Genomic DNA, 27816 nt, shown 5'->3' on the forward strand with positions numbered 1-27816 from the left:
CAGTAGAGCCACACACACACACACACACCATATTACAGCACAGTAGAGCCACACACACACACACACACACACACACACACACACCATATTACAGCACAGTATAGCTACACACACACACACACCATATTACAGCAAAGTAGAGACACACACTCACACCCCATATTACAGCACAGTAGAGCTACACACACACACACACACACACACACCATATTACAGCACAGTAGAGCCACACACACACACACATACCACATTACAGCACAGTAGAGCTACACACACACGGTGTGATTACTTTATGAATAATTGAAATTATTAAATTCTCTGAAACACTGATTTGGTCTCACTAATGTATTAACATTTATATTAAATTAAATAAATCTTTACACACATTACTCATATTTGTTATTAAAGCATTAATTTCTCATGTTTCAGTGAGAATTGTTATAATGTTTTAGCAGTGATGATTGTTCTCAGTGTGACTTACAGAGCTGATCTAGTTGCTGTAACCACAGGCAGCAGCTTCTGAAGAACTTCATCTGGTGTGTTTACTGAGCCACTGTTAGAACATAAAACAATAAGTTCATTATTAATGATGATAATAATAATATCAGGAGTATATAATACATTAAATACCCTCAAATATAGTTTTAATTAAACTGGTTTATAATGGACACAGATCTGGTGTTTCTTTCTCTGGTCAGTGTTTCTGTCGGTCTATTAGTCTGCATTTACACACAACACTCAGTGCTCAGATCTATGATGACATCAGATTTACTGTCCCGTCCGTTGCTATGGTGATCACTGTGTCAATCATCACAATCTCAGGAGTGACTCAGATCAATAGTTTAGCGGATTCACTCCCATAATCAGACATCCCAGCTCTCCGGGAAGTTCCAGGAGTCTCCCTCATATTGATATTGGGAGCGTCTCAAACGGACGGCTGCATCCTAGTGAGGTTGTGTCTTTCCTAGTCCAGTCCTTCTGAGGCTTGTAGACTCCAGTCCTCCTCAGCATTAAACACTAGGAGACGCTCTAGTAAGGGCTCATGGCTACGGCACACGTGTTCCCGCCCCCACGGTCACGCCACCAAAATACTGTTCACACTTCATTTGGGAAAAATACTTAGTATTAAAGATCTTTATATTAACTGGCTCTTCTATGAATGCAATGCAGTGAATGCCAGCCGTCTGTGTCTCCAGTGGCTCATTATTGGCAGTTTAGTGTCGAGAGATTCATTTACACCAAAACTAAAGATAACACGTGTGCCTTTATCTCTGAAAACATAATTTGTTTCTTACATTTCATAATGAACTCAGAAAAGCTCAGCTCGTTCTCCAGCAGGTCTTTTTCATGAATGTGAATGTGTGCAAAGGATTGTGGGTGATTGAGCTGAATTAAAGATATGAAACGAAGGCTGGCGTCAAAGGATCCTTCAAACTGAGACGGCCTTCAGAGGCGCTTGATGACGTGGCCGTCGAGATCTGCAGCCTTACTAGGACACAGCGTCCGTTTGAAAAACACCCGCAAATTATGCTCAATATCCCAGAAATCAATCTGTGCCCCGTGATTTAAACACCTCTGATCTGTGTGTGTCTGTTCATAATGTTTTAGACTCTAATGATTGAACTCAGTGTTACTTACGGATCATTTCTGTTTCCAATTAATCTGCTCAGGTCAAACTTCTGCATCGTCTTCTCTGAGGACAACAACACAAAAACTAAAGCTGACCACTGAGATGAGGAGAGTTTCACAGCACGTAATCCTCCAGAGCTCATATGAGGTTTAGCTTCGTCCACTAGTGAAAGATCACCCAGTTCATTCAGACAGTGAAACAGATTGATGTATTTATCTGGAGAGGGATTCTCACTGATCTTTTCTTTAATATAGTCGACTGTTTTCTTATTGTTGTGAGAGCTGTTTCCTGTCTGTGTCTTTAGTTCTTGTAAGAGACTCTGATTAGACTCCACTGACAGACCCAGAAGGAAACGAAGGAAAAGGTCCAGATGCCCATTTTTACTGCCTAAAGCCTCATCCACAGCTCTCTGATGGAGATCAGACAGTGAAGCTGTGTCTCCATTAGTTGGTTTGGTAATCTGGTCAAACACATTGATGTTCTTGTTTATAAAGGAGAGATGCACATATAGAGCCGCTAGATGTTCCTGAATGCGCAGATGAACAAAGCAGAAGACTTTCCCCTGATACAAGCCCAACTCCTCTCTGAAGATCTGAGTGCACAATCCTGAGTACACTGATGCTTCTGTCACATCAATGCCACACTCTCTCAGGTCTTCCTCATAGAAGATCAGGTGTCCTTTCACAAGCTGCTGATACGCCAGTTTCCCCAGTTTGACCATCATCTCTTCATCTTTCACTTTCTTCTCATAGTCCTTCTCATGTTTGATGTTGGTCTGAAGTAGCAGGAAGTGTGTGTACATTTGAGTGAGAGTCTTGGGGAGTTTTCCTTTCCATGATTTCCTCAACATCTTCTCCAGAACAGTGGCTGAGATCCAGCAGAAAACTGGGATGTGACACATAATAAAGAGGCTCCTTGATGACTCCAGGTGTGAGATGATCCTGTCGGCCAGACTCTGATCCCTGATTCTCTTCCTGAAGTATTCCTCCTTCTGTGGGCCACTGAAGCCTCGTACCTCTGTCACTCGATGGACACACTCAGAGGGGACGAGATCAGCTGCTGCGGGTCTGGAGGTGATCCAGATGAGAGCAGAGGGAAGCAGATTCCCCGCAATGAGGTTCGTCAGCAGCTCGTCCACTGAGGCTGATTCAGTCACATCACACAACCTCACATCGCTCTGAAAATCCAGAGACAGACGACACTCATCCAGACCATCAAAGATGAACGACACTTTATACTTATCACTGGATATTTCCATTTCTTTGGTTTCAGGGAAAAAGACATGAAGAAGATCTGAAAGACTGAGTGTTTTGTACTTCATCAAGTTGAGCTCTCTGAAAGGAAGTGGAAATATGAGCTGGACGTCCTGATTCTGTTTCCCTTCAGCCCAGTCCAGGACGAACTTCTGCACAGAGACTGTTTTTCCAATGCCAGCGACTCCCTTTGTCAGCACAGTTCTGATGGGTTTGTCTTGTCCAGGTAAAGGTCTAAAGATGTCACTGCATTTGATCGGTGTGTCCTCTGTTTCTGCTCTCCTGGACTGTGTCTCAATCTGTCTCACCTCATGCTCATTATTGATCTCTCCACTTTCACTCTCTGTGATGTAGAGCTCTGTGTAGATCTCATTCAGGAGTGTTGGGTTTCCCTGCTTTGATATTCCCTCACACACACACTCAAACTTCTTCCTCAGATTGGATCTCAATGTGTCGAGGACTTCAGCAGGTTTAGAGTCATGGCTGTGAGATTAAAATATCACATTATTACACAAGTTAGAGAAGTTAATAGCCATAGATCACAAAATGGATGATTTGTTTGCTGTATTATGGGACACAGAACATCATAATGTTTCTGAAATGTTTCAATCATTAATCATGTGTTTGAGTGATGTGTGATGTCATTACAGCTCCTAAAATTAAACAACAACAAAAGTCCCACATTTTACCTGAAACCAGGACACATGCTTTCATTAAAGTCTTGTGGTTGAATCACAGGCGTGAACACAGTTTTGTTTTTAACTGGTCTGGATTGAAGATTTGACCTTAAATCAGAATGAAGAGGGTAAAGAATCAGACACACTGATATTGATGTAATTGTGTCATTAACTGAGTAACAGACCAACAGCTTTTACAGTGTGTGAATGTATTAACAATACAATACATAGAGCACAATGATCATCATTAATAGACTGAAACTTACAGGATCTGAGCTCATTACACTGATGTATATTAATAACAACTTCATAAAAATCAAATACTATAAGCATAACTTTTATGGAGATGATATACCTGAGATCAGGCAGTGTGTCTCCACTCTTAAAATATATTGGGCGATCCATAGAGCCGTCACTCTTCATAGACACACAGCTGGACTCTGGTCTTGATCTCTTCTGCTGGACTGAACTGGTTTTAAAACTAAGTAAGGCAAGGCAACGCAAGGCAAGTTTATTTGTATAGCACATTTCATACACAGTGGCAATTCAAAGTGCTTTACACAGAAATTAAGTTAAAATAGTCATAAGTGAATAAAATAATATAAAAATATATATAGTATAACAGTTATAATAGGAATTAAAATAAAATAAAAAATAAAAGATGAAATCCCCTATCTGGGGTGGAAGAAAATGGAGAGTCAGGTTTACTTTAACCTGAGAGCAGGTTAAAGTAATACAAAAATGTATTTTTTACATATTTGTTAAACCTGTCATTATGTCCTGACAGTAGAATATGAGACAGATAATCTGTGAAAAAAATCAAGCTCCTCTGGCTCCTCCCAGTGGTCCTACTGCCATTTGCAGAAATACACTGCTCCCAGTAAGAAACAACCAATCAGAGCCAGGAGGAGTGTCTTGGCAGTGTCAATCAAGCTCGTGTGCACGCTGATCACACACCCCTCTCATGCACAGCGCAGCGTACAGGCGTTCAAATTGAAGATTACCGGTGTGCCGCAGCTTTGCTTATGGCGGACAAACGATCCAATCCGCCAATTCCTCGAGTGGCACCTGCTCATAAAATAAAGACGGGTAAACGGAAAAAGACAGATGACGATGATAAAAAAAGAGCCCGAAATAAAACGAGGATAAATATCGGAGCGGCTTTTCCGAGGTGGAGGGAGCTACGTGTCCTGAAAGGATTAAAAACCGATGCAGAGTTTGCCACATTTCTGATTGACAAGTAAGTAGCCTATCCCGGTTTCCTCTTCTCCCTGCCCGTTGACTCCTCGAAGTCGCTTTGGGTGTGAATTCCTTGTCGGAGCTCAAAACTCAAAACTCTAGCCGCATAACATACAGATAAAATGTCACGCACTGTGCAAAGCAACTATTGAAACCTACTGATTCACTGGCATGTTGCTGAAATAATGTACTAGCAGACCTTATTTGGCATTACATATTGATAGAATAATTACTCGCATACTGTAACGTTAGTTACCGTTATATTATCTTACTAGCTATTTATTACTTATAGAAATAGTGCAACGTCATATAGTTACATTACATGTATTTCAAAATACGTAATGTTTTGAGGACCAAGTTTGTAATCAAAGTATGGGCAGGCCATAGTAAATGTAAATCATATTGTTGACATTTCGTCCGTACTAGTGAATGTGCCATAACTGTTTATCTGCCGTCATCGGTGGCCCTGCTATGTTCCACTAGCCTAGTTACTAGCCTGCGCGTTCACGGCAGGCTCCGTTGTGAGGGGGGAGGAGCTGTGGAGGGAGGGCTGTAGCGCAGCAGAGAGCAAGGGGGAGTGACCTGTGAGTTGTGCTTGTTCAAATTTTCAGGCTAAGTCAACGTTTTATAAAAACTCCCAACTGCAGCTTTAACAAAATAAAAAATAAAAAAATAAAAAGTATAATTAAAAATAAAAATAAAAACAGGGTTAAATTGAAACATAAATTAAAGTGCAAGCAGTTCGGACAAAGCACAGAGCTCATTCAGTAAATGCATAAGATAAGGTGCAATCAGTCCGACGTACAGTGGCACAGCTCATTCAGTAAATGCAGAGCTAAACAGATGTGTTTTGAGTCTGGATTTGAAAGTGGCTACTGTTGTAGCACATCTGATCTGTTCAGGAAGCTGGTTCCAGCTACGGCTGGCATAATAGCTAAAAGCAGACTCTCCTTGCTTTGAGTGAACCCTTGGTATTTCTAATTGGCTTGATCCTGATGATCTGAGTGATCTGTTGGGTTTGTACTTTATCAGCATATCTGCAATGTATTTAGGTCCTAGGTCATTGAGTGATTTATATACAAGTAATAGTACTTTAAAATCTATCCTAGATGTAACTGGAAGCCAGTGTAAAGATCTGAGGACTGGTGTGATATGGTCATATGTTCTGGTTCTGCTCAGCGTTCTGTATGAGCTGCAGCTGTCTAACCATTACAATAGTCCACCCTGCTGGTGATAAAAGCATGAACGAGTTTCTCTAAGTCTTGCCTGGAAACAAAGCATCTAATTCTTGCAATATTTTTCAGATGAGAGTAAGCTGATTTAGTTATTGCTTTGACATGACTACTGAAACTTAGGTCTGACTCCAAAATCACACCAAGATTCCTGACTTGATTTTTTGATTTTAGACCTTTAGCCTCAAGATATGCGTTCACCTTGAGAATTTTTATCTTTGTTTCCTAATGTAGTGATTTCAGTTTTGTCTTTGTTTAACTGAAGAAAGTTTTGGCACATCCAACTGTTAACTTCATCAATGCATTTGCACAGAGTCAATGGGGCTGTAGTCATTAGGTGATAGGGCTAAGTAGATCTGGGTGTCGTTATTTTTCATTATTTGGCTCAGTGGCAGCATATACAGGTTTAATAGGAGTGGTGCAAGAATTTACCCTTGTGGGACTCCGTATGTCATGGATGTCCACTCAGACTTATGTGAGTTTAGGTGACCATAATAACCTCTCTCTTCTAAGTATGACCTGAACCATTTGAGGACCATTCCAGAAAGCCCAACCCAGTTTTCTAGCCTGTCAAGAAGTATGTTGTGGTCAACAGTGTCGAATGCAGCACTGAGGTCGAGTAGTACCAGAATTGATGTTTTGCCTGTATCTGTATTGAGGCGAATATCATTTATTATCTTTATGAGCATTGTCTCTGTGCTGTGATGCGGTCGGAAACCAGATTGAAAATTGTCAAAGTATCCGTTTGAGTTCAAGAATTTGTTCAGCTGACTGAAAACAACTTTTTCAATGATCTTGCCTATGAAGGGGAGATTTGAGATTGGTCTGTAGTTGCTCAGTATGGAGTTATCCAGATTTCTCTTTTTCAGGAGAGGCTTAACTACTGCGGTTTTAAAGGAGTTTGGAAAAGTCCCAGAAAGAAGTGAGGCGTTTACCACTTCTAGGAGATCTGCTTCTAAACAGTCAAACGCACTTTTGAAAAAAGCTTTTCTTCTAAAATTGTACCATCAATTGCTTCAAAATCAGTCATAGTAACTTTCTGAGGTTGTGGTCTGATCTGACTCACCCCAGAGAAACTCAAGGATGTGCTGATCGCATTTCTGATATTATTGATTTTCTCTGAGAAGAAGAAAGCAAACTCACTACATTTGCTGTCTGAGAGCATTTCACTGGGAATGTGACTCGGGGGGTTTGTTAGTCTCTATACAGTTGCAAAAAGAGTGTGCGTGTTGTTTATGTTTCTGTTTATAATATTTGAAAAGAAGGTCTGTCTAGCTTTGCCTAGTTCCACATTGAAAGCACGAAGACTGTTTTTATAGATGTTGTAATGGACTACAAGTTTTGTCTTTCGCCACAGTTTTTTAGTTTCTCCAAGGTGCTTTTTGTTTGCCACTCTTTTTTCTGACTTTCACAGGAGCAATATCATCAATTACACTCTTAACTTTTGAGTTAAAAGAGTCAAGGAGAAAATCAACAGAGTCTGCAGATATGCTTGGATTAGAGATATGGCCTTCATAAACAGCACACTAGTGTTCTCATTTAAGCATCTTTTTTTGACAGAGACAGATCTAGTTTCAATGGCAGGAGAGATTGATATATCAAAGAAAATACAGAAATGATCAGACAGTGCCACATCCTTAATAACTATCGATGAAATGTTTAGCCCCTTACTGATAAGTCAATCTAGAGTGTGTCCACGATCATGTGTGTGTCCGTGTACATGTGTCAAATCAAAAGTTTTAAGAACAGTCATGAGATCTTTTGTTGTACTGGATTCAGCATTGTCAATGTGAATGTTATAATCCCCAGCAATAGCAAAACAGTCATACTCAGATGAGATTGCTGATAACAGCTCTGTAAAGTCATCAATAAAGGCCGGACAATATTTTGGAGGCCTGTAAATAATGATAAGCAGGATGCGTGAAGCACCCTTTAGCACAATGCCCAGATATTCTAGAGACAAATAGTTAACAAATGATGCTTGCTTATATTGATAGACATCTTTAAATAGAGCAGCTAAACCTCCACCCCTCCTGACTGGTCTTCAGACACTCATTAAAGTAAAGTTAGGAGGGGCTGTTTCATTGAGGACTGTTGCACTGCAGCTGTCTTCTAGCCACGTTTCAGTTAGAAGCAAAAAATCTAGGTTGTTTGTGGTGATTAAGTCGTTGACTAGAAATTATTTGTTTTTAAGTGAACGGATGTTTAAAAGAGCTAACTTAACAGTATTCATTTTAATTTTTTCCCCCACAGTAATCTTAGTTTGACAAGTAACAGGCAGCAGATTAGATGGGTTTGCCATACGGCCTGAAAAGGCCTTAGACTTTCTATCACGTAACAGAACAGAAATAGAGAAAGAGACAGGCACACTGGATTCACGCATGTTTTGTAAATATTTGATAAGATTGCTGTTGACGTTGCGAGGACCCAGAACACGTCACTGAGAGCTGGTATCAGTTGTTTTTGGTGCAGATGGAGGAGGGTGTGTGCCATGGCGTTGTGATCGAAGAAATCTCACAGGAGGAGGGGCAGAGCGAGCTGGGCCCACAGTCTTTGGTGGTTGTGGGGCTTGATGCTCTTTGGCTGATATCTGGGGGCTCGCAGCGATCGAGTGTGATTGTCTGTTTCCAGTATAAACAAAATCCATTTTCTCTGTGAAGCTCAGAGGCGGGGATGCTGTAGAGAGGAATAACATGTCTGGTGAGGGGGGCTGTTTCTCTGGTGTTACCGGAAGCTGCAATATGTTATCGTCCGGTTCATGGAGTGACTAAGACATTTCTTCCAGCTTATTGCTCAGACCACACATAAGGCGTAAAAGTTCACCAGTCTGACCCCCGATGGTCTCCATTTTTACCAGTGCATCCACAGACTCCACAGTCTGGGCTGAGATGTTACTGTTTAGTGCCTTGATCTGTGTCACTTGGAGCAGTTCTAATCCGTCACAGTCTGTCTGTGGTGAGCTCTGAGGGCGGGGCTCTGCTGGGAGTGTGTCCATGGGAACTGGTTGTTGTGGCTGCGTGGTGTTATCATTGTCCTTGTGGGGTGTATCAACCGCATGTCCATTCAGATGCTGAAATTAAGTCCTGTGATCGTCCCGATTTGCATTCTTATGCTTCATCAGAATGTTCTTAAGTTCCCTGTTGACATCAGAAACTGTTGCTTGTGGAAGGCAGCATGTGGTATTATCCCTGCTGCTAATGTTTCTGATTGTTGAGTCCCCCACTATCAGAGTCCTGGGCTCGGCTGCGCTCTGAGCTGAGGGCCGCTGTCTGCTCGACCTTGAGCGCCTGTTAGCATCAGTGTTAGCTGCGGGCTGATTCGATCTGTGTTCAGTCACATTCATCACGTTTGGAGATTCCTCACCCACATTCATTAATACTTCAAATCTGTTTTCAAGATGTATATTTGGAGGTAGGAAACTAGTGTTTGCAATCCTTGTGTCTGGGGTAGAGCAGGCTAAGGGGCAATATGTGATGCTCGTGACAATCTGATGTCTCGAGTGCCTTTGGGTCTTGCTCCCTGTTTGTGCCATCGATTAGTGTGTTGATCAGTTACTTGTTTCTCTACCTGTTGAGCAGCACTACATTTATGGGACTCACCGGCAGTGTGCAGAGGGCGATCATAATGAAGCTCTGCTGTGTGATTCGTCTGGTTGGATGGTTCCGCAAATAACTTTGTTTCAACAACTGCAATCCTTTGTAAAAGTCTGTGGCAGTTTGTGCAGCAAGTAGATTCTAGAAGAGGCAAGCTGAAGGCAGTGGGAGGCTGGTCGGTTGAAATATTCCGCTTTTTGTTTAGTAATCCAGAAACCAGAGTTTCTAATTTTATCATTGGAGTCAAGCTTTGTTGTTTGAGCACTGTGCTGAATTGCTGAAGTTGAAATGATGAGATAAAATATAGAAGCGATAGAGCAAACCGCGGAGCAGTAAGCAAGAGTGTCCGAACAGTAGCGACGCAGGAAGCAGGCCTTAAGTAAAATAAAAAGCATACGTAATGCAAAATGTGTTTACCGTGTTACAATATACTTTCTGTAACTGCATGCTTTGGATGCTGTGTTTGGTTGTGTGTTTATAATATTGATTCATTGTGTCTATATTCTGAAGGCATTATTTGATTTTGAGCACAGATAAAATGGTTTTGATGTAATTGTTTGATTTTGCTGGAAGAGTCAGAGGTTCTCTGAATTAGGGACATGACGATATAAATCAGTTGGACAAAATAAAAAGTCTATCTTTTCAAAATATGCTCTATCGTTTATTTTGTGGTGTCGCAAAATCATTGTGTACGGTGTGGGATTACAAATATAAGAATCTGTTTAAAACTAAGGGAAGTACATTGTATTTAGCATTTAAGGTAATGATGACGACATTGGTTATGCAAAGTTTGGCCAGTTCCTGTTCTCTTTATTGTAAATCAAATGAGCCAGATTACTGAGATTTAGGGATGGGAATTTTTGTCAATTTCTCATTTCGATCATTGACAGGTCTCAAAAATGAGTATTCAAGTAATTGGGGGCGGGGCTTGTGTGGGGGGCGGGGCGTCTCCGTCATGGAGATATGAAACTATTTTAAGAGTGTTACGAAAATTAATGTTGACAAATACAAACATCACATGTCTATGAAAACATGAACATATGACTAGAAAAAATAACTGCTAGATTATGATGCATAAATGGTTATTGTGTTTTTAGATGTTTTTTTGTTTTTTTTTACGTCTCGAATAACCCAATCAATCATATCATTGTAATTTAACTAAAACTGTAAATAAACAGCACCCAAAAACGGCAACTAAAGCACAGATAATTTACAAAACTATTACAATTGTGTTCTCATTATAATGTCATGTACATGACAGATTGACTCTGCACATCTTGCGCTTAATTTTATTTTTCCTGATCAAAGTGACAGACATCACTGCGTGTTTTCGAAGGCATAATGAGAAACTACTTTCAATAAAACATAGGTCTACTGTTAAAAAATATGAGAACGAAATAACGTTGCTGCATTAATATCATCAATGCTTTTGAAAGAAAAATAGCCTAAATAACCCATAGTCGATAATGTCGGGCATTGCATGTGAGCTGAAACTGAAGAGAATGAACACCAGTTGGTAATGGCAGCGCTTTACTAGCTGGTTATTAAACTCAACCAAACGTGTCCATATGAGATTAATCAGATATAGACAACATAAAAGTAATCGTACTACTTGCATCTGCAGAAAAGGACGCGCACATGAACTTCACCGCGCTTGTGTATTTCCTTTAACAGCTGATACACGGGGAACTAAAGCACAGATCATTTACACCATTCTATAACAATCCTGTTTTCATTATAACGCGATGTATATGACAGATTAGCGCCGCACATCTTGCACTGAACTGTATTTCATGATCACAGTGATTCCAGGCATCACTGCAGTGCTTCAGTTTCACTTTATTTCGCTGGTCTGGAAGGTGTGCTGGCTAACGCTAACCAATCAAACCTCAGTTACCGCCAAAAATGCTGCAATAACCAATCAGAAAAATAGACAAATATATTTTTTAAAGTCAGAGCGATCATCGTTTTCATGATCGATCATCGCGGTCACGTTCGAGTACTCCAGTACTCGATCACTGTTGCCCATCCCTACTGAGATTCTCACCATTCGTCTTTAATGGCTCTTGGAGCCCCTGTAATCGTTATGCTGATTGGATTAGGACTGGTGACACTCTAATGTCTGGGGTGTGTCCCTTTACCTGGACACAACATTTAATTACTTTGTTTAGATTGTCTCCTCCTCTACTGTGTGAATCCCTCCCCCTGAAATGTGGATAAATTACAGTGTAAACTGTTTTAGTTAAACTTCGAGGACCACAGGGACCAAACAGAGTGTCCCAATAAAGAGTAACGTCTGCTTGAAAGATATCCCGACGTCTCCTGGTCTCTGCTTCAACGAGGAAAAGAGTTTCCAACAACAGCAATGCTTTTTCATCATTTGGATGAATGCAATCTTACACGCCACCATGAGGATGCAGGCAGAAACGTGAATAACAGCGAGTGAAGGGGAGACAGAGCCGGGTTGCTCCGAGCAGGAGTGTGTGTTTGTGTGTAACAGTGCATCAGCGCAGTAGCTCAATACAATGATCCGATGGGCTAAAGATACAGACTTATACATGCTGTGCACTTTTACTGGAAACTTCTGTCTTAGGAAAGATCCGCGAGTGTTGTAATTCTTTTGCTGTAACGTCTGTAACTCAGAGGTGTTTCACTGGGTCTCAAACTTTGATGACAATTATTTTGAGAAATGAACTTTGCAAATGTTAAGCATGATTCAAAAAATGAACCAAAGCAACTGAGAAAACTGTAATATTAGGAATTAGGGTTTCAAAACAAACAAACTGAAAACAACAATAGAATTATAGAATGATTCAACTCTAGTGATCATCAACCACGATTCAAAAAGGTCATACTATAAGCATAACTTTTATAGAGATGCTATACCTCAGATCAGGCCGTTTGTCTCCACTCTTAAAATATATTGGGCGATCCATAGAGCCGTCACTCTTCACAGACACACAGCTGGACTCTGGGTTTGAGCTCTTCTGCTGGACTGAACTGGAAACACAGAACAGATTCAGTTTAATCCTTTCACATTCTCAACAGCCTAAACCAATTTGTTGAATAAATCACTCTTTCTGTAAAAGCTTAAACAAGTTCAGGCGTTTAGACGCCTTTCGCAAATCTCATGCACTCTTTTTGCAAAATTGCTGCAAAATCAAACACGTGATTACTGGACTAAGTAGTCTTACTGCACTAATACTGTCAAATACACACAAGGTTTACATAAACACAGTCGGTTATGTCTAAAGTGAAAGTAAAATCGGCGTGTCTGTATATTAGATGCACGCAGGTCAAATTGACAGCAGCGCAGCCTAGGGAACATGCTGCCGCTTGTCCTTAAAGGGACAGTGCACCTCTAAAATTATGTCATTATTTACTCAATATTGTTCCAAACCTGTATTCATTTCTCGATGACAATTTTCATTTTTGAGTGAACTATCCCTTTAATATTAATACAACAACAAAAGACAAAGAGAAAATCACTCACTGCTCTAAAAACTAATACAGTAGAATCAATGTATATTTTATAGTCTATGGTGTATTTCATTTTGACATTCATTCATTCAATTTCATACTTAAATGCTGCCGTACAGCTCTGAGCTGCCAGTGTAAATCTTTATATAGGTGTATCTGAGCAACATGTAAATCTTTATATAGGTGCCAGTGTAAATCTTTATAAATCTTCAAACAGGAGAAGCACGCTGAGAGTGAAGGAGCGCATTGAAGCTGTGTTTAAGTGTTTTTTTTAATTACTCAGTTTGCTGAATTTGCTCAGCGTATTACACGCTATCAAGTGGATACAATTCGATTCTGTAGTTATTTTTCGATTTATAATTTTACTGTTTAAGATAATTGTATTTGAATTATAACCAGTGCTGTTTTTGCCGGCCGCACTCAATTATTATTGCGGGATATTCGCACTAGTGAGTGATAGTTTCGCTTTTGAGCTGAGCCATTGACAGGCTGTTGCCTTGATTGTTTGGGCAAATTACAAAAGCGTCCTCACCTGTTCTGAATGTAGTGAGTAGCATCTATTTAATACGCTCGTTAACGCTCATGCGGAAGCGTCAGCGGGAGCGTTCAGCCTCATCGTGTGAAGACCGAAGAGTGTAAAGACCATTCGACTCCACTCTGCGCGACTCCACTCGAGCAAGGACACGACAAGGCACTTAATAGCTTTTCTTTCTACTTTGTCCACTTTGTGTTTTCATCTGTTTATTTCTCTAACCCGTATTCACTATGTGCTTCCAAATTGCTACTATTACCACATACACCCGTAAGTCACGCTCAGTACATTCTAGGCGCAGTAATCCGAATAATCTGCGAAGTGTACCTATTTCCTCTGCTACATCAATGTCCATTCCAATTGGTCTGTGGAATTGCCAGTCTGCTGTAAACAAAGCAGACTTTATTCCATCTATTTCCACTCATTCACATCTCAGTCTCATGGCTCTAACTGAAACCTGGATCAAACCAGAAGACACTGCCACTCCTGCTGCTCTCTCAAATAATTTAACTTTTTCGAAAAACCCCACGCCCGATTGGGAGGGGTGGAGGTACTGGTTTGCTCATCTCAAATGATTGGAAATTTGACCCCATTCCTTATCTATCTGGCAACTGCTCATTTGAATCACACTCAATCACTATCACTCACCTGGCTAAAATCCATGTTGTAGTTATTTATTGCCCTTCAGGTCAACTGGGTAACTTCTTGGATGATTTGGATATTTTACTCTCTCACTTCCCTGAGGATGGCACTCCTCTGGTACTGCTTGGTGACTTCAACATCCACCTTGATAAACCCACTGCTGACTTTACCACTCTTCTGACCTCATTTGACCTTAAGCGAGTATCTACTACAGCTACTCACAAATCAGGTAACCATCTGGACCTGATCTACACACGCTACTGCTCCACAGACAACACTTTAGTTACTCCACTGCACACCTCAGATCACTTTCTCATCACTCTTAACCTCATACTGACTCCGGACACAACACACACTCCTCCGCAGATCACCTTTCGGCGTAATCTACGCTCGCTCTCTCCCTCTCGTCTATCCACAATGGTTTCATCCTCACTCCCTCCACCTGCTCAGTTCTCAGCACTAGACACTAACAGTGCTACTGACACTCGTTGCTCCACTCGAACATCTTGCTTAGACAACCTCTGTCCCCTTTCATGCAGGCCAGCCCTCCGTGAACATCGCTCTGGACTCCGGGCGGCAGAGAGGAAGTGGCACAAAACTAAAAACGCTACTGACCTAACCCTGTATCAGTCTCTTCTCGCTTCTTTCTCTACTAATGTCTCCACTGCTAAAACGACATACTACCACAACAAAATCAACAACTGCTCCGACTCGTGCACTTTTCAAAACATTCTCTTCGCTCCTTTGTCCTCCTCCCCCCCCTCCTTCATCAACTCTTACAGCTGATGACTTTGCATCATTTTTCACAAACAAAACCTCTTCCATCAGCAGCCAATTCTCCACACCACAAACCGACACACACATCTCAACAACCATCACACACACGCTCCCCTCCTTCTCTCTGCTCTCTGAAGCAGCTGTCTCCACACTCATCCTATCCAATCATCCCACTACCTGTCCGCTTGATCCTATCCCCACTCACCTCCTTCAGGCCATTTCTTCTTCAGTTACTCCTGCACTCACTCACATTGTCAACACCTCTCTTCAGACCGGGACTTTCCCCACAACCTCCTGGACATCAACCAATCCGGTTTCAAAAGCGGCCACTCAACTGAGACTGCCCTGCTCTCGGTTACGGAGGCACTGAGACAGGCAAGAGCAGCCTCCAAATCCACAGTACTTATCTTACTGGATTTGTCTGCTGCTTTTGACACAGTTAACCACCAGTTCCTCCTGCCAACTCTCATGAAGATGGGCATCTCAGGAACCGCTCTCCTGTGGTTCAAGTCTTACCTCTCAGGTAGGTCCTTCAGGGTGTCATGGAGTGGTGAAGTGTCTAAGTCACATCATCTAGCTACTGGAGTTCCCCAGGGCTCAGTGCTTCGACCACTTCTCTTCTCCATCTACATGTCATCATTGGGATCGGTCATTCAGAAACATGGCTTTTCCTATCACTGCTATGCCGACGACACTCAACTCTACTTCTCATTTCAACCTGATGATCCATCGGTTGGTGTTCGTATCGCTGCCTGCCTAACAGACATTTCAGCCTGGATGAAGGAACATCACCTGCAACTCAACCTTGCAAAGACAGAACTGCTTGTGGTCTCAGCCAAACCAGCACTGCATCACAATCTCTCCATTCAGCTAGGATCATCAACCATAACTCCGTCCAGGACAGCCAGGAACCTTGGGGTTGTGATTGATGATCAGCTAAAATTCACTGACCACATCACTGCAACAACCCGGTCCTGCAGATTTGCACTATTTAACATTAGGAAGATTAGACCCTTCCTATCAGATCATGCCACACAACTACTGGTACAAGCTCTTGTTCTCTCTAGACTGGACTACTGTAATGCTCTTCTTGCGGGCCTTCCGGCATGCACTATCAAACCCTTGCAACTGATCCAGAATAAAGCGACGAGGGTGGTCTTTAATGAGCCGAAGAGAGCACACGTCATGCCTCTCCTCATCAGACTCCACTGGCTACCAATAGCCGCTCGCATCAAATTCAAGGCACTGGTACTCGCCTTCAAAGCAACCACTGGCTCTGCACCAATATACCTAAACTCGCTCGTTCAGACTTACACACCCTCCAGGAACTTGCGCTCTGCCAGTAAACGACGCCTTGTGGTGCCATACCAGAGAGGCATGAAATCGCTGTCACAGACCTTTTCCTGGGCCGTTCCCACCTGGTGGAATGACCTGCCTATCTCAATTCATGCGGCCGAGTCTGTAGCCATTTTCAAAAAACGTCTAAAGACACATCTTTTCCAGCAACACCTGACCAATCAAGAATAGCACTTATCATTCTATTCATTGTCTGTCTGTCTAATTTATTTAAAAAAATTAATTAAAAAAACATTTCTGTGCTAGATTAACTGAGACTTGTTACAGCACTTGCATATTGTTGATATTGTTGTCCTTGAATGCTCTAGCTGCTTCTATTGCCCTCATTTATAAGTCGCTTTGGATAAAAGCGTCTGCTAAATGACTAAATGTAAATATACATTTATTTTATATTATACAATACACTAGGAATGTGTACAAGTGGTTTTTTTTTAAAGTAAAGTTTTAAGTTTAAGTAAGCTTTTTCAATTCTTTTAAGTAAAATAAAGAAAGAGTTTTGCAATTAAAAAAAAAATCTTTTTTCTCCATAACCTGTTCCTGTTGGCTAAGAATAGAATAGCAAAAAACTGATGTGAGAAGCCATCAGAACCGAACCGAAAACCGTGGTTAAAAAACTGAGGTATGTATTGAACCGTGGACTAACTGTATTGTTGCATTCCTAGTGAAGTCTATTTTGTGTTTTATTTTTACATTATTCATTCAATTTCATACATAAATACTGATATACAGCTCTGAGCTGCCAGTGTAAATCTTTATATATATATTTATTTTATATTATACAATACACTAGGAATGTGTACAAGTGTTTTTGAAGAAAAATTTAAAGTTAAGTCTTTTAAGTTAAATAAAGAAAGAGTAACAACAAAAATAGTATTTTTTCTCCTTAACCTCTTGCTGTTCCTGTTGGCTAAGAATAGAATAGTAAAAAACTAATGTGACAAGCCATCAGAACCGAAAACCGTGGTTAAAAAACCCAGGTATGTATTGAACTGTGGACTAACTGTATTGTTGCATCCCTAATACATAAACTATTAATTGATTGAATTTACAGAAAAGTACTATATCGTGATATGAGATTTTGGTCATATCGCCCAGCCCTACTCTGAATGTAGTTTGAAGATTTAGTTGTGTGTTTAATATTTTGAGAAAGTGGGTGATGGTTTCGAGAAATGTGTTTTAGCAATTCAGAAAAACTGCAATATATAAACATTCATCTTTCTTCAAAAACACTTTGAGGAGACTTTATGATATTTTATTTAATATTTCATGTTAGCTTTAAAACAAAAACACAAATAATATTTGTTCTGTAAACTGGTTCTGTGATCCGTGAGATCTTTTTCTGTGATGTAACAATATTTAACAGTGTGTGCTGAAAGTACCTGCATCCTGGAGAGAAATCTCCATCTGTGGATCCTTGTGGATCAGCCATGATGAAGCTGCAGGAGAATCTGATGAGTTTGATCTCCTCCACTGACTCTGAATGAACAAACATCACACACTAAATTAAACGATTACATTAAACATCCGTCATGATTTATCTGAACACATCTGGAGTGTGTGAGGAAAGGATCATGTGACTTTGTGAACTCAAGCTCAGTCACTCATGTTTACACATTACATTACATTAAACAAACTTCATAATTTATCTGAACACATCTGGAGTGTGTGAGGTGTAAGACTGTAAACAGACACAGACACTGATGAACATGTTCGGACGAGCAAACCCAACAAACGCGTGAAATGACCAATACAACACATCTGAAGATAAACCTCTGAAGAACCACAGACATCACCAAACACTAAAGAAACCTTGAAGTGAAAGAAACCCTTCATTAAAGATTTCATATCAAACAAAATCACTCAAAATGTCCTCCAGAGATTCATATTAATATGAGGAAGTCACACCTGAACACTCACCTCGATCAAACTTTTACAAGATACAGCTTCTCAAATCCTCCAGCTTTAACATCATAAACATACACGGACATTCCTGATTAAACTCTGATAAACGTTTCTATTACACACTTTAAATCTCTGTTTTTACGTGTGGTATTAGTGTTTACCTGCTTAAAATGGCGGCAGTCGCCAGGTGAACTCCAGCTTACTTTCACTTTGCATATGTGACGAGAGAGAGCAAACAGACACGCGCGTTCACGAGAGCACCACTGCGCATGCGTGTTGTGTTGACGCGTTGGTGATTAATATTTTGTTAATAAAATGTTAAAATAGTTTTTTTTTCGCGTCGCTTTGTTTGTTTTTCGTCTTTTATTCACTATTTTTTCTTTCGTTCATATAGTTTTGTTCTTTTGTTTGTTCTTCATTTTGTTCACATTCTTTTGGTCTTTTGTACTTTTTCTGTTTTTTATTTGACTATTGTCGAATTTATTCTGCTCTTTTTCAGTTTGTTTTTATCTGTAAAATCTGTTTGTCCTAATATTTGATTAATTTAATCATTTATGCATGAGTTATGATAACCTCAGTCAGATTTATTTCCTGTGTTTTTATTGCTCTTAGGGCCTGAAAAATAAGTATTTTTTAACACATTTTTCAAAGAGATTTTCAGATGTCCTCTAGAGTTTATGGTTTAAACTGAAGAGATGCTGTATTAAACATAATACTGTAATAACACAGCAATATTGTGTGTATTTATAAAAAAAAAAAAAACAAGCAATAAAATTGTATAAATCATGTGAAAACTATAAAATATATACAAAAATATAGATAGATAGCCGCAGTTGTTGAGCTTTGCGTATGTTTGATATCAGAGCATGAGGACGTCTCTCAGCGGTCAGCTGTGGAAACCCGACTCAGATGCTCCTCCAGGGCCAGAGTATGTCCATTTACCCTCATTAGTGCTCATTCTGATGATGGTCAAGATGGACACATCTCTACCTCAGCTCTCCTCTGAGAAGACCAGCGATCAGGGCTTTACATCTCATCTGAAATGAGCCGTGTTGGGGAAACGCAGTACAAGTATCATCACGTAATCAGATGATGTTCATGCACATTACATTCTAATAACACTAATACATTTATTTACAGTCAAAGTCACTGCAGATGAGAAACAACAGTCACAGTAATAGTGTGAGTTAAACAGCTCTTGATGCCTGATGTCCACTATAGAGGACAGACGATTCATCAGGAGTTTCTCACATCAATACTTGGCAAATGTAACTGTGATGAGACTCATTAGATATTGTTTGATGCTGTTTTACCTGCAAGAGTCTCCAAGGATAGAAGGAATGGACGGATATGAATAAAATGAATAAAACCCATGCAATGCAAGAACATGCTTTATGAACAGCCGTCCACTGTAGTGACCGCAATGATGAGGCTCATTTAGTTTCTCTCTCTCTTCAGTTTGTTCTTTTATTCTTTCTGTCATTCGTTTTTCTTCATTATTTCTGTTTTGCTCTCTTTGGCTCGTTCATTCAATCTTTTTATTTGTTCATCCTTGCCTTCATTTGTTCAGTTTTGTCTTTCATTTCTCTTTCTGCAGAGTTCCTGATAATAAATCATAAAGAGGACTTTGTTTGATCACATCTGTGTGATATGAAATAAGTTTGTCATCATCCGATCATGTTTATAATCACATTTAGTCTTTTATCAGATGATTTTTCCAAATGTGGATCAATGTGACATAAAGCTGAAAGAATCAGAGAAATGAAAACCATACTGTAAAAACACTGTCAACTCTTGAACAGTTTTCATTTATTGAGAACTTTATTGCACTTTTAATTGAATTACTGAAATGGCCAAAACTCATGGAGAGGAAAGGACAGAAATGATTGCGACACATTAAATAATGAATAAATCCTGATGTTTTAAAGTCATCTCTTCTGTTCTCTCTCATCACACTCTTTTAGTCACGTTTAGCTCTGGTTTATTGTTTTTCTGGGCTATTATGAGTCTCTATTCACTGCAGGAGGAGATCACAGATGATTGTTTTCTGTCATATTTTGCAATGAAACAATCTGTAGTGCAGTAATAACATGTGTGTCTTTATTTCTATCTGCTCAGTTTCTTCTGTTTGTGCCATTCTGTGTCACAACACCATCACATGACCCCACAGTGACCTCTAGTGGTGACCTCAGGTGACATCATCATCACATGACCCCACAGTGACCTCTAGTGGTGACCTCAGGTGACATCATCATCACATGACCCCACAGTGACCTCTAGTGGTGCCCTCAGGTGACATCATCATCACATGACCCCACAGTGACCTCTAGTGGTGACCTCAGGTGACATCATCATCACATGACCCCACAGTGACCTCTAGTGGTGCCCTCAGGTGACATCATCATCACATGACCCCACAGTGACCTCTAGTGGTGACCTCAGGTGACATCATCATCACATGACCCCACAGTGACCTCTAGTGGTGCCCTCAGGTGACATCATCATCACATGACCCCACAGTGACCTCTAGTGGTGACCTCAGGTGACATCATCATCACATGACCCCACAGTGACCTCTAGTGGTGCCCTCAGGTGACATCATCATCACATGACCCCACAGTGACCTCTAGTGGTGACCTCAGGTGACATCATCATCACATGACCCCACAGTGACCTCTAGTGGTGCCCTCAGGTGACATCATCATCACATGACCCCACAGTGACCTCTAGTGGTGACCTCAGGTGACATCATCATCACATGACCCCACAGTGACCTCTAGTGGTGCCCTCAGGTGACATCATCATCACATGACCCCACAGTGACCTCTAGTGGTGCCCTCAGGTGACATCACCATCACATGACCCCACAGTGACCTCTAGTGGTGACCTCAGGTGACATCATCATCACATGACCCCACAGTGACCTCTAGTGGTGACATCATCATCTGACATCATCACATCCCCCTTTCTTTAAAGGAAATATTCAACAGTGAGCGTAATGTTATTCTGTGATGTGTGTAAATGTGCATTCAGCAGAACATCTGAACTCAACTGTTAAACTCATCTCATGCACTTTCTCATTGCTCTGACTTTAAGCGATGTCTCACACATTGAGTCTCTCAGGATCACTTCAGGAGAATTTCATCCTCAACTCTTAGATCCCCATATTCTGGAGAGGATCCTGTCGGCCTTCCATTATTCATGTTCTCAATGTCCACTTGCGATCCAGTGTGTGTTTTGTTTTCCTCTTTGCTTTGGCTCTGCATCTGCCACAGGAAGCGCACACACACCATGTCCACATGTGTCTCCACATCTGCTTCTGTTGTGCTGGCTCTACTGCTGGTGCTGCTGGTGAGAGGGCATCTGCAGCACTAAGGCCCAATCCCAGCTCTACTTTATACCCCTTCCCCTAAAATAGACTCTGGTGGAGCCGCTTCTCCATCGGCCTGTGCTCTGTGTTCATGAACCGCTCAGAGCCGAGCCGAGCCGGCCGGTGCGGGTGTGCTTTAGTTTCTACTGTGGCGCTGCGATAACCAAATGTAACACAAACGAGTCAGTTGTTGCCTTGGTAACGCAAGCGTTTACAATAGTTTAAATAGCGACAGCGTTATGAAGGATGACCAGATATTAAAGTTTGTCGAGAGTTGGCTTGAGAAAGCCGGACCAGAAAGTTTGAAAAAGTTTTAAAAGCTTAAAGTTTGAAGATTTTCAGTTTAAAGTTTGACGTGTTTGAAGTCAATACAGTCTAGAAAAGTGGTTGTTTGGGTACTCAGGGTGGTTGCTAAGGTCTTGCTACGTTGTTGTTAGGGTACTCATGTGGTTGCTATGCGCTTGCTATACGGTTACTAAGGTTTTCTGGGTGGTTGCTAGGGTACTCTGGGTTGTTGCTTTGCAGTTGCTAAGGTACTTGGGGAGATTGCTAGGGTGTTGCTATGCGGTTCCTAGGTTACTCTGAGTGGTTGCTAGGGTCTTGCTATGTGGTTACTAAGGTATTCTGGGTGGTTGCTAGGGTAATCTGGGTGGTTGCTATGCAGTTGCTAAGGTACTTGGGGTGGTTGCTAGGGTGTTGCTATGTGGTTGCTAGGATACTTGGGGTGATTGCTAGGGTGTTGCTATGCAGTTGCTAGGTTACTCTGAGTGGTTGCTAGGGTCTTGCTATGTGGTTACTAAGGTATTCTGGGTGGTTGCTATGCAGTTGCTATGGTACTTGGGGTGGTTGCTAGGGTGTTGCTATGTGGTTGCTAGGGTACTTGGGGTGGTTACTAGGGTGTTGCTATGTGGTTGCTAGGTTACTCAGGTGGTTGCTAGGGTGGTTGCTATGCGGTTGCTAGGGTACTTGGGGTGGTTGGTAGGGTGTTGCTATGCAGTTGCTAGGGTACTCAGGTGGATGCTAGGGTGGTTGCTAAGTGGTTTCTAGGGTACTTGGGGTGGTTACTAAGGTCTTGCTACGTGGTTCAAACTTCTCACTTCTTCCCCTTACCCCTACCACTCCAGCCTAAACAAGCCCAATCCCAGGTTGTATGACAGTAAAATGACTTGCATATGAGGAACATGGACATGATTTATGCATTTCCCCCTTTTCCTTGTTTTGCTGTCTGTCAATAAATAAATCAAATCCAATCTGACTATGATTGTGTGTCAGCGTTTGTAACGCTCGTAAACGTTGATTTGTCAAGACTGTTTATAATGGCTCTTATTAGTTCTTCTGCACATGTCTATCGATTCAGACGCATGTAATATTTGATACTGAAATATTAATTTGGTCAGTTCCTCTTTGTCTGCACACAGATCATTGATGTTCTTTCCTGTTTTAACGCTCAGGCTCATTCTCAGAGTTACACTTTAGATAAATCTTACAGCTCATATTGGTTTTAATTTGCAGCTGCAAAATTTGCTCCGGTCTGTCATGTTTGAGTAATACATGATAATTTCTTCAGTTTATTAGATCATCTTCACTGATGCTGATGTTTTTTTTGCAGTCTTTTAAGGCGAGTAATATTCCTTCATTTCCCTGAAATGTGCTCTCCATAATAATTTATTATTTAATATCTTTACCACCTTCTGCAAACACATAATTGACAATCGGCCACCAGCGTCAAATATGTCATAATAAATGATAAATGAAAAAATATAGTCAAGTAAAATTATGATCTCGAGAATGAAACATCTTACTGTGATTTCTTATGTTAGTGGGTTGGAAGGTCTCATCAAATGCATTGATCTCTGTGTTCTTCTAATCTTTGTGCATTCAGATGTTATACTTCATATTCATAAATCAGAGCTTTGGAAATTAATACAGTGAAAATAATGATGTGTTTCAGTTTCTCCCTTCTGATTGATGTAAGTCCTTAATATAGCATCTTCCTGCATCTGATTGGTCATGTTAGGAACAGATTGGTCAATCTGTCCACACAGCTCTTCGCCCAGACATCGTTTTGTGGTCAGCCAAAGACCGTAAAATCCTCCTGATTGAGCTGACCGTGCCATGGGAGGAGGGCTGTGAGGAGGCACATGAGAGGAAGGCCTTGAAATATCAGCCTTTAATCCAGGAGTGCAAAGATAAGGGATGCCAGGCATGGCTGTTCCCTGTGGAAGTAGGTGCAGAGGCTTTCCTGCCAAATCAGCATGGCGGCTGCTGACCGCTTTAGGCATGGATGAGGAGTAAGAAGCATGCAGCTCATAGGATGGGACAGGAGGCTGAACGAGCTTCATGCTGGATATGGCGCAAGAGAGAGGAAGAAAGCTGGAAGCCAGGAGCAGAAGGGCAGTGATTTGGCCACTGCTGATCCACCAACTGGAGAGTGTTGTGGTTAAGGGTCGAAACACTCAAGGAAGGTTGGGAACCACCTGAAGACTTCTGCTGCTGGCTGAAAGCTACACTTACCTAAAGGGGTAACCGATGACAGGTGTATTCCACAATCATTGATGAAAACAAGCACATTTTAATTCATACATGCATAACTCACTCACATTATCTTTCTTCTTTGCTCTTGTGCTTGTCACCATCAGCTAAATACAGCCCGAAGGCTCTTTTAGGATCCATTAAAACTGGAAATCAATATTGTCAACCCAGTCCTCAAGACACACATATCTGAACATTGAAAAGGTCCCAGGCGACGACTTCAGGGGTCTGTTCTTCGTACCTCGCTTATTACATCTGAGATGATTTGACAGATCCCGGATCTTCTAATCCTGATAACTGATCTCTGGCTAATTTGCGGATTGGATTAAAATATCTGGATTAAATGATCTAAGATTACTGCGCGTTCTTGTGTTCCCTGAAGAGGGCAGATGCATCAATACTCGAATTGTTAATTAATCAAACTATCTTCTCTTACGCTGCATCAAGCCATCCCATAATATCCGTGATCACTTAAATTAATCAGAACCAGAATGAGCTTTATCGGCAGGTATGTTTACACATACTAGGAATTTGTTGTAGTGACAGAAGCTCTACAGTGCACAGAATGACAGTGACAAGAAAACAAACAAAAAAAAACAATATACAAATATACAGACAATGTGCAAAATAGCAAAGACACAATATACAAATTAAAAAGCAACATACTATGTACATGTATTTCGAGTTTAAATTAGAAATGTAAATAAGTGTGTTAAAAATAAGTGAATAAAAGGAATGTACAATTCTGTGTGTGTGTTTCTCATTTATTGTGAAGTGTTCATGAGATGCATTGCCTGAGGGAAGAAACTGTTCCTGTGCCTGGTCGTTCTGGTGCTCAGGGCTCTGTAGCGTCGACCGGATGGCCACAGTTGGAAGAGGGAGTGTGCTGGATGAGAGCGGTCCAGAGTGATTTTGCCAGCCCTTTTACGTACTCTGGATAAGTCCAGATCTTGGAGAGTGGGAAGGGTTGTTCCAGTGATACCCTCTGTAGTCTCCTGAGGTCAGATCTGGTAGCTGAGCTGTACCAGACGGTAATTGAAGTGCATAGGATGGATTCAATAAAAAAACGTTTCAGCTGTTCCTGTGGCAGATTGAACTTCCTCAGTTGGCGGAGGAAGTATGACCTCTGTTGGGCTTTTTTCCCAATGGAGGCAATGTGAATGTCCCACTTCAGGTCCTGAGAGATGGTGGTGCCCAGGAACCTGAATGACTCCACTGTTTTTACAGGTCTGTCCATGATGGTGAGTGGGGGGGTTTCTCCTGAAGTCCACGATCATCTCCATTGTTTTGAGCGTGTTAAGCTCCAAGTTGTTCTGACTGCACCAGACAGCTCTTTAGCCTCCTGACTCGTCTCCGTCCCGGATGAGGCCGATGACTGTGGTGTCGTCCGCAAACTTCAGGAGTTTGACAGAGGGTCTTAAGAGGTGCAGTCGCTGGTGTAGATGGAGAAGAGCAGTGGGAGAGAACACAGCCTTGATGAGCCCCAGTGCTGATGGTGCGGGTGCTGGATGAGAATTTACCCAGCCTCACAAGCTGCTGCTGGTCTGTCAGGAAGCTGGAGATCCACTGACAGACAGAGCTGGGCACGGAGAGCTGACTTAGTTTGGGCAGGAGGAGGTTTGGGATGATAGTGTTGAAAGACGAGCTGAAGTCCACAAACAGGATTCTTACAAAAGTCCCTGGTTTATCCAGATGTTGCAGGATGAAGTGCAGACCCATGTTTACTGCATCATCCACAGACCTGTTTGCTCTGTAAGCAAACTGCAGGGGGTCCAGTAAGAGTCCGGTTAATGCACGGCTCAGATTAACTGTACGTGTGTAAACCAATAAAAATACAAATAAAATGATAAAGTAATTATGCCATCACAAATAAATCGCTCGTGTCGTATTATACATTCTCATATACATATACAATATAACATTTGTATATAATTATTATTTAAAATTATTATGATTGTCCCTGGTTCAGTAATAAACTCTTGTAATAAAGTAGCAGTGGCTGGGACAGATTTTAAGTATCACCTCAAGATGCAATCTAATCCTGTTAACATGAAATAAGCCGCTCGAGCAGGTTTAAGTTTACGGACCTGTTACTATGACAGCAAGTCCAGAGACTAGTCTAGACTTTTATTACTGAGAGTCGGCCAACTGCTGCACCTTCACTGGAACTGACAGACGATCAGACACTCCAACAACAAACAATGTGTTTCTCTACACTGCACAAAACTCCACATTTGAACAGTCAATGCTAATACTTTAACAAATAATCAAACACACTTACAGGCTCTGATTCAGAAGAGATTCACAGTTGGAATTGCCCCATTTTTTAGCAATAGTGTTTGTGCACAGCCGGTCTTGTGCTCTCACAGGTTCAGGAAACTGTCCTCCGTAAAATACACTACACACACGCACGCACGCACACACGTTATTTTCACCTCATATCAGACGAATACTTCAGCTCTCCAGACTGCCACCACATCCCGTTTAAAGACAGCATTCACTTCATTTGGGCTCCATGGCCTTTTCACAATTTTCCTCGATTTGGTCTCTGCAAAACAAACAAACATATACATACAAATACATATACATGTATACCAATATGTATATACTTGGAATAATTGTATATACAGAAATGTTTAAATAACTCTGGAGTTCTCAGTTTCATCCGGATTCATTTTTCTTTTTCATAAAGGGGAAAAAGCAACAAATAAAATGCATTACAGCCCTACAATCCAAACTGTTTCGGACCGTCTGAAATATCAGTAGATAAGCACACAGGGCAAGCTAGTCTCTGGTCCTGAGTAAAACAAAAAGGACCACATTTACACTGAATTACTGTGAAAGCAAAAAATAAAACATGAACCCAAAATAATCATGTATCCTTTTTCTCAAATACAGTGGGGAGAACAAGTATTTGATACACTGCAAGTAGGAAAACCTGCAAAATTGGCAAAGCATGTTGAAGTCTGTAATTTTTATCATAGGTACTCTTCCACTGTGAGAGACGGAATGTGGTCTTGGCCATTGTGGAGAGGTTGGAGTCTGTTTGATTGAGTGTGTGGACAGGTGTCTTTTATACAGGTAACGAGTTCAAACAGGTGCAGTTAATGAGTGGAGAACAGGAGGGCTTCTTAAAAAAAAACAGGTCTGTGAGAGCTGTAATTCTTACTGGTTGGTAGGTGATCAAAAACGTATGTCATGCAATAAAATGAAAATTAATTATTTAAAAATCATACAATGTGATTTTCTGGATTTTTGTTTAAGATTCCGTCTCTCACAGTGGAAGAGTACCAATGACAAAAATTACAGACTTCAACATGCTTTGCCAGTTTTGCAGGTTTTCCTACTTGCAGTTAGGGCTGCTCGATTATGGAAAAAATCATAATCACGATTATTTTGGTCAATATTGAAATCACGATTATGTAACACGATTATTTCACATGACTTTGGGAATGTGTTGTATTTATTAAAAATACACCTTTCAACAATTCAATTGAAATTGTAACATTTGTTGTACTTTTTGAACTATTAAAATAAATAAGATAAACAATATGGTTCGGCTAGATATGCTTTTCAGGTACGTCTAACATTAGTTTTCAGG

At 41.0% G+C, this 27816-nt stretch overlaps 1 protein-coding gene across 4 annotated transcripts in view; it reads right to left on the reverse strand.

Moving 5' to 3' along the window:
• Positions 1–18444, reverse strand: part of LOC307130464 (protein NLRC3-like) — a 168182-nt gene extending 149738 nt beyond the window's left edge. Inside the window, exons 1-7 of one of the 4 annotated variants that reach the window (XR_013817040.1) lie at positions 18329–18444; positions 17791–17887; positions 12511–12624; positions 3916–4029; positions 3573–3668; positions 1639–3366; positions 482–553 (exon numbers count right to left, since the gene is read on the reverse strand). Coding sequence is in view for 3 of the 4 variants with exons in the window: in XM_079823438.1 (XP_079679564.1) it covers positions 482–553; positions 1639–3366; positions 3573–3668; positions 3916–4041; positions 12511–12624; positions 17791–17903 (2249 nt within the window). In the remaining variant the exon portion in view is untranslated. Of the gene's footprint in view, positions 1–481; positions 554–1638; positions 3367–3572; positions 3669–3915; positions 4042–12510; positions 12625–17790; positions 17938–18328 lie in introns of those variants that run through there. The other 3 variants (XM_079823440.1, XM_079823438.1, XM_079823439.1) reach the window with 3 other exon arrangements.
• Positions 18445–27816: the final 9372 nt, after the last annotated feature.

Source organism: Gobio gobio, assembly GCF_949357685.1.
Source record: "Gobio gobio genome assembly, chromosome: 8".
NCBI classification, from domain to species: domain Eukaryota; kingdom Metazoa; phylum Chordata; class Actinopteri; order Cypriniformes; family Gobionidae; genus Gobio; species Gobio gobio.